The sequence below is a fragment of the Chelonia mydas genome, chromosome 23, assembly GCF_015237465.2.
Source record: "Chelonia mydas isolate rCheMyd1 chromosome 23, rCheMyd1.pri.v2, whole genome shotgun sequence".
NCBI lineage: Eukaryota > Metazoa > Chordata > Testudines > Cheloniidae > Chelonia > Chelonia mydas.
Genome location: NC_051263.2, coordinates 13733419 through 13747804, shown reverse-complemented (window position 1 = coordinate 13747804; position 14386 = coordinate 13733419). Strand labels below are relative to the sequence as shown.

The window sequence follows — 14386 nt, the reverse complement described above, 5'->3', positions numbered from 1 at the left end:
AGGGGTGGAGGGCGGGGACGCGCTCTCTGTCGTACCCGCGGGGGCGGCGCCCCACCCACCGCCGTCACTTGACGCCCCGCCCTTCACGTGCTCTGTGACGTCAGCGGGGCGAAGGCGGAAGTGAGAGGAGGAAACAGGCTGACAGAGGGCGAGGGCGACGGCAGGTGAGACCCCGGGGGGCGCTGAGGGTTGTGTCCGCCTCCCTCGTTTCCGTGGGGCGGCGGGGTCTCTGTAGCGCCTGGGGGCAGGGGGGTGCGGGGAGCCTGTCTGTAGGGGGAGGGGAGTGGGGCATAGTGGGGTGGGTTAGGGAGCAGGGGGGCTGGGTGTAGGAGGGTGGGTTAGGGAGCAGGGGGGCTGGGTGTAGGAGGGTGGGGCATGGGGGGGTGGGTTAGGGAGCAGGGGGGCTGGGTGTAGGGGGGTGGGGCATGGGGGGGTGGGTTAGGGAGCAGGGGGGCTGGGTGTAGGGGGGTGGGGCATGGGGGGTGGGTTAGGGAGCAGGGGGGCTGGGTGTAGGGAGAGGCTGGGTGCAGGGAGGAGGGGTGGGGAGGGGTAGAGGAGCTGGGAGGAAGGCTCTGGGGGGCCCAGCTGGGGCTGGGTGGATTAATTGAAATCATCTCATGTGAAGCCTCTGTGGGATCACTGATTTTAATCAACTTTTCTCTTTGGGTGCTAGTTATTTTCCAATAAAGGGGCATTTCCCCCCCTCCCCCCACCTGTGGGATCACTAGACTCATTCACACCTATCGATTTACAGCTAATAACAGAGCTTGGACGCCAGAAGTGGGACATTTTTGTGCTACCTAGGAGAATTCCCTATAATTATATACGTTTAAGTAACTATGTAGCTTAATACTCTCAAATTCTTATGAATTAACTGGCCTTTTTCACTATGTTAGCAAATGAGCAATTTGGCATTTGCTATCCCCTAGAGAATTAACTGTTCACTGAGGTTTTGTGTCAAACTGCATTTGGATGGTAACTGTTTAACTGACAGCACAAAACAACATTTAATATGACTTTTATTAACCAAAACAACCCTAAATGTTTTAGATCCATAAACTTTTCATATCAGAACAGTTTTCATGTTTACAGCAAAATGATTCATTTTTAACCAGAGGGTTTTAATTGTCTTCAGTGAATTAAATTGATTATTTCAAATCAGCCCGGGACAAAATTTTCAGATGTGCCCAAGTGTAAGCGACTGAGCTTAAGTTCCTATTTACATCTCTTGAAAATGAGAGAGTCTCCTAAAAGGCTAGCAGCAAATATCTCTAATGGCTGGTGATGGGACACTACATGGGCAGGGAGTTACTACAGCAAATTCTTTCCCAGGTGTCTGGCTGGTGGGTTTTGCCCATATACTCAGGGTCTAACTGACAGGCATATTTGGGGTTGGGAAGTAATTTCCCCCCAGGGCCTGATTGGCAGAGACCCTGGGTTTTTTTTGCCTTCCTCTGTGGCATGGGTCACTTGCAGGGTTAAACTAGTGTAAATGGTGGAGTCTCTGGAACTTGAAGTCTCTAAATCATGATTTGAGGACTTCAGTAACTTAGGCAGAGGTTAGGGGTATATTACAGGAGTGGGTAGGTGAGGTTCTGTGGCTTGCAATGGTTCCTTCTGACCTTGAAGTCTATGAGTCTATAATTACTTTGGCTGAGCTACTGGGCTGTATTTATAAAGCTTGACCTCACGTGTTTGATATCTTCCCCCCCCCCCCCCCCCCCGATTCTTTGTGTAGAAAAACCGCTTTGAATGCAATGTTTTTGGTAGAGGCTCAGGGATTCAGCATATTTACTTTATATTTAAGCAGTGGCACTGGGCTCCATTCCCCTCTGGCAGCATGTCCGGCCAGAGCAGTGCCCCAAACCCAGGACTCACAGAGACATTTCCACACCACTAACCTTCCTCTCCTGTCTGTGCAGCTCGCTCTGTGTGCGTGCACCTGACTCCAGCGTTTCCTGCCTCCTCCAGCCGCCACCCCCTGTAACGAGCCTGCTCTCTCCTTTGGGTGAGTACTGTGCTGGCTGGCTGGCCCTGAGTGCCTCCCGGGTTTGGGAGTAGTGTTTCCCCTTCGTTCTCAGGGGCAGCGCTGCCAGCAGCTGGGATCAGCTGTGGCCTCAAATCAATGGGGAGGGGTCTGTGCCTGGCTCGGCTCCTGCTGAGCAGGTTGTCCTGTCTGTGGAGGTGCGTGAATAGAGCATGGTGGGGGAGGGTCTCCCTGGGGTGGGGTCCAGGGGGTTCCCTACCTCCAAAGGAGCTGCCTGCTGCTCTGACACCTCTCCTCCCTTAGAGGCAGTCAGCCCCCTTCACCGTGCCTCCCCTGCCCAGGCTGAAGTGGGGGTTGCCTGGGGTTGTGCCCTGCCTTGCGGGGTCGCCAGGCAGGTCCCTATTGCGTGTGCAGCCTGGAGTTGGGTCTGACCCACTCTGGCGCCTTGCGCAGGGCTGGGCTGGGCCTGACCCCAGGACTGGCGCAGCAGTGCCCTGTGTGTGTCGGGACAGGCTGGGCTGCTGGTGGGAAGTGCACAGAGGTCGTGGGGGGGGTGCACCCAGAGAAGTGCTGTGGGGGTGGGGAGGGGGGATGGACAGAGGGAGCCCCCTGTGCACCCAAGACAGCCCCCAGATACTCCTGCCTTGTTACCATTGCATGGCCTGGAGGGGGACAGCCTGGCCCAGCCAGCTTTGCGGGGAAGAGCCTGGTTCCAGAGAACCCAGCTCTAAGCCCACAAGGAGGCAGAGCTGCCCTGCCCCCTGGGGTGTGAGGTGGAGACTAGCCCTGACCAGCTGCCTGCCCCACTCGCTGTCAGATCCAGAGGATTCTCTCCCCATCTCCCAGCCTGGGCTGCTCAGGGCTCCCCTAGCTGTTCCCCTCCCTGCAAATTCCTGAGCTGCTGTTGTCCCCCACAGCCACAGGCCGCCCCTTGCCCCGCTCAAGATGGACCTGCTGTTCGGGCGCCGGAAGACGCCGGAGGAGATGCTGCGGCAGAACCAGCGGGCCCTGAACCGGGCCATGCGGGATATGGACCGCGAGCGGCAGAAGCTGGAGACACAGGAGAAGAAGATCATCGCTGACATCAAGAAGATGGCGAAGCAGGGGCAGATGGTGAGCGAGGGGCAGGGCCGGGGGTAACATCTCCAGCTCGAGCCCGACCTGTCCCCCTCAGGATGGGGTGAAGTTCATGGTGGGCAGGGGTGTCTCCAGTTGTAACCCACCCACAGGGCGGACACAGTGAAGAGCATGGGGAAGGAAAGGTACATGGGGGTGTTCCTTGCTGTAACCCATCCCCCAGGCAGGACGTGGTGAAGCTCAGGGGGGATGAGGGCTATGGGGGAGGTGGTGTCTCTGTCTGTAACCCATCCCCCTGGCAGGACGCAGTGAAGATCATGGCCAAGGACCTGGTGCGAACCCGGCGCTATGTCAAGAAATTCATCATGATGCGAGCGAACATCCAGGCTGTGTCGCTCAAGATCCAGACCCTCAAGTCCAACAACTCCATGGCCCAGGCCATGAAGGGCGTCACCAAGGCCATGGCCACCATGAACAGACAGGTACGTGGGCTTCTGCCAGCCGGGCTGGGCAGGGGGCAGGATTGCTGGCCATGGGGGGAGCTCCTGGCTACTCCAGCCTGGCCTCTCCCAGCAAGGGGTACTGGGGGAGTAGGGCAGGATGCTGGCCATGGTGTGGGGGCTTCTGGCTACTTCAGCCTGGCCTCTCCCAGCAGGGGGCACTGTAGGGCCAGTCTACTCAATTTCCCCAAGGCAGTGACTGTATATTCATATTCCCCTTCCCCTCCAGCTGAAGCTGCCCCAGATCCAGAAGATCATGATGGAGTTTGAGAAGCAGTCGGAGATCATGGACATGAAGGAGGAGATGATGAATGATGCCATCGATGACGCCATGGGGGACGAGGATGATGAGGAGGAGAGGTGTGGGGGGCAGGGCTGGGGAGACTGGCTGGCTCGGGCGGGAAAATGGGACATGGGACCTTTTCCCCCCTAGTGGCTGCCTGCTCCCATCTGGCCCCAGGATGGGGATCTGGGTGGCTTAGGGGGCTGGGGAATGGGACCCAGGGCCTTTCCCCTCTAGGGAGTGCCAGTTCTCATCTGGCCCTGGGGTTGAGGGGACTGGCTGGATCAGGGGTGTGGGGAATGGGACATGGGATCTTTCCCCCTATGGGATGCTGGCTCCCATCTGGCCCCAGGGCCCATCAGCAGGACAGGTGACAGACTGAGCCCCCCAGAGGGGTTCCCCAGGCCGAGCAACACCCTTGGGGTGAGAATGAGCTCACCCAGCTGGTGCCTGCTCCAGGGATACACCCAGGGCATTGTCCTGGCACCTTTCATAGAATATCAGGGTTGGAAGGAACCTCAGGAGGTCATCTAGTCCAACCCCCTGCTCAAAGCAGGACCAATCCCCAACTAAATTTCCCCAGGTGTGTGGGGACTCTGGCTGCTGGGTGTGTGGGGTGCTGGTCCTCCTCTCCAGCCCAGTTATCTGGGGGCGTGGCTCTTTCCTCTCTGGGTGTGGGGGGTCCGGCCCGTGTCCCTGCTCTCACCTACTCATCTCTGCCCCCCCAGTGATGCTGTGGTGTCCCAGGTGCTGGATGAGCTGGGCCTGACCCTGACGGATGAGCTCTCCAGTGAGTATCCCAGCAGCGGGGGACGGGGCAAAGGGGGCCCTGACAGGAGGCACTCACAGGGTGGGAGGGGGCTGGGAGCCAAGTTCCCCTGCGGCTGGGTCATGGGGCAGCACAGCTGTCGGGGGCACTGGGCAGTGCGCAGGAGGCCTTTTCTGCCTGACCCTGCCAGTGCCTGGGAGATGGGGGGCTGTGGGGTGCTCTGGGTAGGCAGACCTGTCCTCGACAGGGGCCTCGCTCAGTGGGGGAACGTGGGGGCTGTGGGGTGCTCTGGGTGTCCTGAACCCCCTGTCCCCGCAGACCTGCCCTCGACGGGGGCCTCACTCAGTGTGACGGCCGGGAAGAAGGCCGAGCCCTCCGCAGCGCTGGCGGATGCCGATGCCGACCTGGAGGAGCGGCTGAAGAATCTGCGCCGGGACTGAAGGGCTGGGGCTGCCCGCCGTGCTACCCCGGGCACCCCACCCACTGCTGGCCACTGCTCTCAACAGCCCTAGGGCTGCAACTGCTGCCTCTACCCTTCTTTGCGTACTTCTCCCCCCGCCCCCCAGCCACCCCTCTGCCTATGTGGGGGGATTAGGTGGTGGGGTGGAAGGTCCCTGCCAGTTTTGGAGAGCAAGTCTCCTACTCCAAAGTAATGGGGCTGGGGGTTTGGCTATGGGGCTGCTGCAGCTGTCCCGGGAGTGGGGGAATCGATTCTGTGGGTTGGGGGGCTCTTAACTCTTTAGCTTCCAGCTCAAGTACACTACAGGTGGGGGTGTCTTTTCTGTAATGGCAGTCACCCCCCAGGAGCTGCCAGCTCAGGCTGGATTCATCCCCCCCCCCCCCCCACACACACACACAGAGAGGGGGAGGCTGGCTCTGGGGAGAAGCAGATGGGCAGATGCTGCACCAGCCTAGGTGGTGTGGGGGGGGGGGGGGGGGGGGGGCTGGGATTATAGGATGGGGGCAGTTGGGCGCACCCACTAGAGCCTGGATCTGGGGGGCACAGGTTGGGAGCCTCCCCCCCGGCACAGAGCTCTCCATCCTCTGCACAGGGAGAGGGGGCTGCGCTGAGGCCCTCCTGCCTCCATCTGGCTGGCTGGCTGGGGGGGAGGGGTTGTAATAAAGGCTGTAGATTTGTATCCATGGTGCCTGCTGGCTGATTCTTGCCCCATAGATTTGGGGGTGGGGGGGCAGCTGACCAGGCAGAGCCCCACCCAATCTCCTCTGCAGTGAGCTGGGGCCTGAGGGGGAGCTGTCCTATGCGGCTGCCTCCCCCTGGGTTGGAGTGGGGGAGGGGCCATGGCGATCCCTCCCCACCTCCTCTGAGCACTCTGCCCCTCCCCACCTCTCCTTCTTCTAGGGGATCCTGGAGCCCAGCTTCTCCCCCCTCCCCCACCTGGATGCATCATTGTTTCTGGGGGGAGGTTGGTGCCCCTTGCCTCGTACTGGGTAGGAAGCAACTGATGGGGATTTGGGGGGGCACTGGAGGCATGTTACAGGGGGAGGGGGGAGTTTGTGTGTGTGGGGGGATACAGCTGGCGCTCATTGATCACACACACCCAGCCCAGGTAAAATGTTGCCAGTTTATAGCCCTGCCCCCCATCCTTTCCCCCCTCCCCCCCCGAATCTGGAGCAGCTGCCCCCTCCACGGCCGCTGGTGTGTCTTCGTGGCTCTTCGCCCTCTCAGCCGGGCTCCGCCAGGTGACCCTGCACCCATTGGCCACGCCAGCACCTGCAAGAGAGGAGTAACTGCTGAACCTGGGGAGGGGAGGGGAAAGACCCTGGTCCCTTCATGTTCCCCGTCTCTGACTGCCACTTGGCTGGAGCGGCCATCAGGGCAGGGCAGAGCAGCGCCCTCCCACCCCACCAGGCCCACTGCCCCAAGCCTGGCGCTCTATTTCCAAACTCCCTTTAAGCACATTTGGGCAAAAATGGACCGTGGGCTGGAAACATGGAGATGCTCCGCATCAGAAGGAGCTTGGGATGGAAAATGGGGGAACAGAATAATATAAAGTGTGAGACATGATCTAAAAAATTGACTTCTGCCCCAAACAAGTCTGTGTAAACGCACGGAAATCAGTTGCCAGAAGCTGGAGGTGGACAGTGGGGTTGCTCTGAGTACACTGAACACCTTATACAAGTGCATGAGGACTTCAACTGTCTATTCCTTCTCTGCAGTTCCACACTATGTGAATGTGAACCAGGGGTATAAATGTGATGTAGGGGTGTGTGCGTGTGAACCAGGGAAGGTTGTAGGTGTGAACCAGGGGGTGTAAATTGAACCAGGAATTGTGTGTGTGAACTAAGGGTGTGAATGTGAATGAGGAGAGGTTGTAGGTGTGAACCAGGGGGTGTAAATTGAACTAGGGAGTGTGGATGTGAATGATGGGATGTGGATGTGAATCAGGGGTGTAAAGTCAACCTGGGGGTGTTGATGTGAACGAGGGGGTGTGACTGTAACTGCCTCTTAACTTTTTCAATTGTAAGTCAAAAGCAAATTGTCCCTTTAACTCAAAAATGTTCTCTTGCAAACCTGGCGCTCGCTCTGTGCGGCCAACGGAACCAGCAGCCTCATGCCAACCAGCTCCAGCACCTGGGTACCTTCAGTGCCATCACTGGGGAGACGGTCGCCTGGCAACTGTTGCTGGGGGCTCAAATGCACTGGGATGCTGGAGCTGTCCTGCATCTCTGGGGGTGGGGGGTTGCTTTGGGGAGGCCAAGCCAAACTCAAGCACAGGCTGCTCTGGGGCTGAGAGGAGACTCAGCTGTGGGCATGTGGCTCTGGGCTGGTGCTGTGGCCCTCTGGGGCTGCCCAGGGAGGCATCCGAGAAAAAGAAGGGGCTTAGGGGAGTGGTGCAGGGTGGGGGGCACAGCACTACCCCCCTGCTATCCCAGCCCTGGGCTCCCCCTGCCCTCCCTATGTGGCTGGGGGAGGGGAACTCACTGTGTGGGGGCTGCTAGACCTTGATGCCCAGGGCACGGAGACACTCGTGGTACGATTCCATCAGCTCCTTGCACGACTCCTCCCCGTTCTCCCTCACGCTGTGAAGAAATGCAGGTGGTGGTGGTGTCATTAAATGGGGGGGAGGGACTTGCCTGGCTCACACTCATGGACCAATCTAGCCCAGTATACTGCCCCCTGGATCAGAGCCACGGGCCTATCTACCCTGGTATCCTGCCCCCTCCCTGACCCCCAGATCAGACCCAGGGCCCATGTAGCCCAGTATCCTTTGACCCACCTCCCTAAAAGCTGAACCAAGAGGCTGGGAAACCAATGACCCCCCGCTCCTATGTCGTCCCCACCCTCCCTCCAGCCAAACCCTTATCTGCAAGACGTGTCTATGGGGAGGGTTGCAGGGTGTGCGTATGGGGAGGGCTGGTGGGTGGGTTAGATTAGCCAGACACACCCCACCCCCTGCAGCCTGTCCAGGGGTGCGGCATGGTGTCCATATGGGGCTGGGGGAGCCGTGGCACAGGGAGGGCAACAGGCTTAGGGTGCTGCGCTCAGAGCAGGCCAGGGCCATGCGAGAGCAGCAGAGGGCTGGTGCTGGGCGAAGCTAGAGACGCCCCATTGCCGGGGCTGGTGGGAATGGGGAGCCTGGTGCTGCAAGGGGTGCCCCACATAGGAACTTATCACCCTGTGCAGAGGGGTCCCTCCCTGCGCCCCTGCTCCCTGACTGTGAGGTCCTGGGCCATGATCAGGGTGTGGGGGGGAGGGAGAGGCGAGATCCTACTTCTACCATAATACATCTAATAAATAATGTACAGTGCCTAGCACAGTGGGGTCCTGGGCCATGACTGGAGCTCTTAGGCACTACCATAATACACCTAATAAATAATGTACAGCGCCCAGCACCATGGGGGCCATGACTGGGGCCCCTAGGTGCTACCATAATACACCTAATACAGAATAATAACAACAGTTTAGTGGGAGGCAAGTGGCCTAGTGGAGAGAGCACAGGACTGGGCTTAATCTGCTGGGTGACAGTGGGTAAACCAGTCCTGCCTCAGTTTCCCCATCTGTACAGTGGGGAATAACCGACCTCTGTAAAGCGCTCTGAGATCTGGTGGACGGTGCTGGGTGAGCTCTAGGGCTGATAAGAGAGGATCCAGACCTGCAGGTTGGGTGGGGGGGGGGACAGGCTGGGATCCCTCTCATCCCAAAACCAGGCTGCTTGGGAGGTAGTGGACGGGAGGACGGCCTGCCAGTCGGTTAGGGCTGCAGGTTGCAGATAAGGGGCAGCTGCAGAGCTGCGGGGAGGGGGAAGGGAGGTGGCGGGGCGGGGTGCTGATGAGCCACAATTGTTTGGGGCTGGATCCTGGTGCCCTTTGGAGCTGATGCAAACGCCCCCCCTTCACCGCGCCCTCCTCCTCCCCTCAGCCATGAGCCAGGCTAAGCGGTTAAAGCCCTGAGCTGGGGCTCAGGACACCATGGATTGAGCCCCACTATACCACAGTGGTCGTTTGAGGCCCAGAAAACCCATTGGCTGCTAGTTTGGGGCATGTGTGTGGGGTGGGAGTCAGGAGGTATTCAGTTGCCACCACATCTGGGGCCGGGTGGGCAGCAGGCCTGAATTGCCAGGGTCTTGGTTAGTGGTCGGGGAGGGACAGTGAGGGAGGGGTTAATGGAGGGTGGTGGGGGGAGGGGGAGTGTGGCCACTGATGGGTTAATGCCCATGTGCCCGCACCCCCTTTCCGGCCTCCCCGTTACTCCCGCCTGGCTGCCCCGGCGGCTCCTTTCTCCGGAGCTAATGAGGCCAGGGCTGAGTCAGCAGCACCACGCCCTCCTGCCGCCCGGCCCACATGCCCCAGCTCTGCTTGGCCCCACCAGCCCGTACCTGGGGGGCTGGCGAGGGCTCCAGTCGCTCTGCAGGGGCAGGAAGTGAAGGAAGTGTCTGTGTGAGGCACCATGGGGCAGGCCGGGGTGGAGGGGGTGTCCTGAGGGGTCACTGTGGGGCAGGTGGGGGTGGAAGAGGGGTCTCTGGGGGGCACTGTGGGGCAGGCGGGGACGGAGGGGTGTCCCTAGGGGTCACCGTGGGGCAGGCGGAGGTGAAGGGGGGTCTCTTGGAGGCACCGTGGGGAAAGCCTCCATTCCCTCCCCCTCCTCTGGCATGCTCGCTCCCTGCTGCCATGGGAACGGGGTGGCAGAGCCGAATGTAGGTCATTGCCGGCCGGGCTGGTCGCAGTTTAGCTGTCCCCACGTGACCTGGTGGGTGCCAGCCATGGGGGGCATCTGCCCTGTGGGGCCATGTCTCAGCGCAGCCACTGCGCCAGGGTCGGGGGGTGGCTGACGCCGGGGGATGGGGTGGAAGCAGTGTGTGTGTGAGCAGGAGCGGCCGTGGGTCGGGGACTGGGAGCCAGGACGCCTGGGTTCAATCCCTGGCTTGGGGAGTGCGGTCTAGTGGTTAGAGGCAGGAGGGCTGGCAGCCAGGACACCTGGGTTCTCTCCCCAGCTTGGGGAGAGGAGGGAATCTAGCAGGTGGACAGGCAAGTGGAAGGCCTGACTCCTGGGGTCTATGGTGCCCCCGTCCCCCCTGTGACCTTGGGTGCGTCCCAGGTGAAGCTGCGGGGATCAGGCCAGATGGGGAGAGGTTGCGGTGGCCATGCTAACCCCATCACAGTAATTAACTAGCCTCCTCAGCGGCACCCGCTCGCTCCCCCTGGCCCGGCAGAGCAGATGGTGCCAGGTGCTGGGTCACGGCACGCCCCTGTCGAGCACATTAGCCGGGCCTGGGAGATGGAAGGTGCTGCCGGGGGAGGCATCGCCCAGCTGGCTCTGTGGCCTGCGTGCCAATGCGGGGTGGGGCGCAGTGGGGCTCAGTGTGGTGGAGCTGGCTGGGGGCACCCCATGGGGGAGGGTGGGGTGTGGCCTGGGCCCGACCAGGGAGCACCTGGGGGTCGTGCTCAGCTCGCCGGCTGGATCAGCCCGGCCGTAGGAGACACGAGCGGGGGATTTATAAATCATAGTAATAACTCCTGGCAGCGCCGCGAGCAAAGCGCCTTACCCTGCGGGGGGCTCAGCCCCAAGTACAACCCAAGGGGGGGGGGGCATGCATGTGCCCAAGGTCACATGGGGGCAGAGGGAGGGAGAGAAGCCAGGTGTCTTGGCTCCCAGCCTCCCCCCTCTACTCTATAACCACTGGAACCCTCCCTGAGCTGCAGAGAGAACCCAGGAGTCCTGGCTCCCAGCCCCCGATCTCTAACCACTAGCCCTCACTCCCCTCCCAGAGCCTGGGAGAGAACTCAGGAGTCCTGGCTCCGAGCCCCCCAGTTTTAACCACTAGCCCCCACTCACTTCCCAGAGCTGGGGAGAGAACCCAGGAGTCCTGGCTCCCAGCTCTCCCTGCTCTAACCACTAGACCTCCACTGCCCTCTCAGATAGGGATAGAACCCAGGAGTCCTGGCTTGTCCCCCTGGGAGTCTACAGTCTTACTCTGGGGCCTGGAGGGGGGCATCCCCATCTGCTGTGATGCCCCCATGCCCCGCGAAGCCCTGGGCTCTGTTACCCACTCACCCGGCATCCATAGGGTCGGTGTGTCCCTGCTGTAACCCCCCATGGCAGTGTTAGCTGTGGAGTTATTTGGGGATGAGGATCCGGCAACGGGGTCTGCTCCCCTGCCGGGGGAGGGGGGAGCAGGGACATTCTGGGGCCAGAGATGGGCACGGCAGCCCAAGGCCAGCTGTGGGGATGGTGCCAACTCTTGGGGGTGGGGTGAATGGGGACAGGGCATGGCTGAGTGGGGGGCGGGAGGAGGCTTGGTGATACAGCCACTGCCCTCGACCTGTGAACCCGAGGGACTGACTCCAGGGGATGGGAACGCCCTCGGCAACTGTCTGAGCCCCATGCCAACCCCCACTGAGCCCCCTGCCTCATGCCTACTGAGCCCCCTGCCCCCCGCTCCATCCCCAGTGAGCCCCCTGCCCCCTGCCCAACATCCACTGAGCCCCCGCCAACCCCCACTGTTCCCCACTGTGCCCCCTGCCCCCCTGCCTCACCCCCACTGAGCCCCCTGCCCCTCACTGAGCCCTTGGTCAAGACTTCTGCCACACTGAGACCCCTGCCTCCCCCCGCAAGTCTCTGGTCCAACCCCTGCTGAGACCCCGGCCCCTCAGCCCCCTGTCCAATCCCTACTGAACTCCCAGCCCCACTGAGCCCTCCTCCAACCATCGCTGAGCCTCTCCCCACTGAGCCCCACCCCCGTCTCTAGTTGACAGTGGGGTGGGGAGCCAGTAGGGGATGATGGGACTGACAGCCCCCGGGGGGGGGGAGACGCACCCGGGGGGACGACCCACCCATCCCTATACACACCCCGCCATCAATCCCCATAGATACCCCACCATCCATCCCCATACACACCCCTCCATCTATCCCCATAGACTCCCCATACACACCCCGCCATACCTATACACACCCTGCCATCCATCCCCATAGATACCCTGCCATCCATCCCCATACACACCCCACCATCTTTCCCCATACATCCCCCTCCATCCCCATACACACCCATCCCTCCCTATAGACACCATCCTGCCGCCAACCCTCCGTCCACATACACAGCCCTTCCTCTATCCCTTGCTCCATCCCCATACACCCGCTCCATCCCTCCCCATACACACCCCACCATCCCTCCCTCCCCATACACAGCCCTCCTTTCATCCATCCACATACACACCCTCCCTCCATCCCCATATACACCCCTCCAGTCATCCAACCCCAAATACCCCACCGGGTCTATCGCTGCCGCTAGCTGCCTTCAATCCCCTCCCTGCGAGGCCCCCACAGTCACACCTTCTAACAAGGCACCGCTGCCAATGCACACCCATGGCACTGGCTCCCCATTCACACCCCTCATTCACTCCCCTCTGTCAGCCCCGTTCACTAACCCCCCCAACCAATCTGGCTGTGTCACTACACATCTCTCTCACACCCCTCGTGCCCCGTATATCTGGGGCTGGATGGGTGGGGCCTGGTGCGGAGAGGTTTGGGCCTGGGACCACTGCGTGGCTGGGGCTCAATCTCCCGAGTGGAAGGGCCTTTGCCCCACGGAAGCCCCCACGTTCCCTGTGGGGTTGGTCATGCTGAGAGGGGTGATGGGCTGGCTGCTTCCTGGGGCGTGGGGGTGCCCTGGGGCCACAGAGCTGTCTCCAGGCCGGCCGCCTGAGGCCAACTTCTGCCGTTCCCTTCCGGTCCGTGCACCACATGGCCAGAGCCGAGGGCCTGGCTCTGCCTATCCCGGCCTGGGGAACCGCAGAGCCAGGACCCCACCAACTCCCACCCGTCTGCCTCACCTGGGCTGGGCCCCTGCCCCACACACCAGGGCACTGGGCATGGAGTGCATGGCACAGCTCCCTGTGCCCACCCCACTGAGAGCCCCACCTCCCTGAGACTCCCATAGAGTTTCCCTGCCCAAACCCCACTGAGTCCCCCTGTGCCCAATCCACTGAGATGCTCTGCCCCACTGAGGCCCCTGCCCTACTGAGCCCCCACTGAGCTTCCCTGCCCTCACCCCATTGAGACCTCCCCACCCCACTGAGACCCCCTGTGCCCAATCCACTGAGACCCCTACCCCACTAAGCTCCCCTGCCCCCACCAGCTCCTAAGTAAACTCCAGTGAATCTCCCCACCCCACTGAGCCCCTCAGCCCCACAAATGCCCCCAACCTCTACCCCTGTGAGCCACCTCCCCCACTGAGTCCCCCACCTCACTGAGTCACCTGCCTCATTAAAACCCTGAACCCTCACCCCACTGAGCCCTCCCTGCCCCACTTGCCCCACTAAGGCCCCCAGCCCCTAACCCACAGAGCCCCTCTGCCCCACTGAGCTCCTTGCCCCCACTCCACTGACCCACCCTGCCGCCCCACTGATCACAGATCCACTGAGCCCTGCCACTCCTACCCCTATTAATCCCCCCTGCCCCCACTGCATGGAGCCCCTGCCCCCCATTCCCTGCAGTGGCTCCCCGTGGATCAGGTTGGACAGGGTGCCAGCCCCCTCCCTCCCCGCCCGGCAGTGCTCCCCCCTGAACACAACCCCTCATCTTGGCAGCTGCGCCAGGACTCACCATTTCTCCATGGCCGCTTTGAGCTCAGCGCAGGGGGGCTGCCCCTCGGGTTCATTTGGGGCTCCCCCCTGGGGGGCCCCTCCTGGGCTGGGGCTGTCGGACATGCTGAGCCGTGTGTCTGTCTGTCCTTCTGGGTGCAGGGTGGGAACGGTACCCGGGCAGCGGCAGGGGGTGGAGGATCACGCTCGGGTATTCGAGATATGTCATAACTGCTCCGGGGTTAATGCACAGCGGCTTAGCCTGGGCCAGACGCCTCCCCCCACACCCTGCCCTCCCCTCTCACCGCCGGCTGAACCTAGCTGGGACCCGGGCTGGAGGTTACATCACGCCACATGATCTTTAATTAAAGATTAATCTTTAATTCCTGGAGACTCCAGGACAATCCTGGAGGGTGGCAACCCCAATGGGTCTCTGGGGACCTGACCCCCAGATGCTCCTCCCCCCCCCATGGTGCAGAGGCCACCCCCCCCACCTCCCCTCCCTTGGAAACACAGAGCCCTGCAGGCCACGGATCCCAGCCACGGACTCACTGGGTTGAAGTGGGGCAGCCTCTGCATTGTGGGAAGAGAGGGTATTGGGGTGTGTATGGAGTGTATGGAGTGTTGGGCTGTGCGTGAGCAGGGGGTGTTGCTGGGGGTTTGTGTGTGGGCGTGTAGGGAGTGCAGGGGTTTGTGACCATGTGTGTAGGGATGTTGGTGTGTGTGTGCAT

The 14386-nt window shown here is 61.3% G+C and overlaps 1 protein-coding gene and 1 long non-coding RNA gene across 2 annotated transcripts; one reads left to right on the top strand and one right to left on the bottom strand.

Moving 5' to 3' along the window:
* Positions 1–5755, top strand: CHMP2A (charged multivesicular body protein 2A). The gene is made up of 7 exons (XM_037888697.2): positions 1–164; positions 1923–2008; positions 2905–3100; positions 3367–3546; positions 3794–3924; positions 4576–4637; positions 4935–5755. The coding sequence occupies exons 3-7, from the start codon at positions 2933–2935 to the stop codon at positions 5054–5056; spliced, it is 663 nt and encodes a 220-aa protein (XP_037744625.1). The 5' UTR covers positions 1–164; positions 1923–2008; positions 2905–2932; the 3' UTR covers positions 5057–5755.
* Positions 5756–6185: 430 nt separating this feature from the next.
* LOC119564951 lies at positions 6186–13913 on the bottom strand. The gene is made up of 3 exons (XR_005223714.2): positions 13678–13913; positions 7561–7658; positions 6186–6348 (listed from the first exon to the last, which is right to left on the bottom strand). It is a non-coding gene; the product is annotated as an uncharacterized LOC119564951 (long non-coding RNA).
* Positions 13914–14386: the final 473 nt, after the last annotated feature.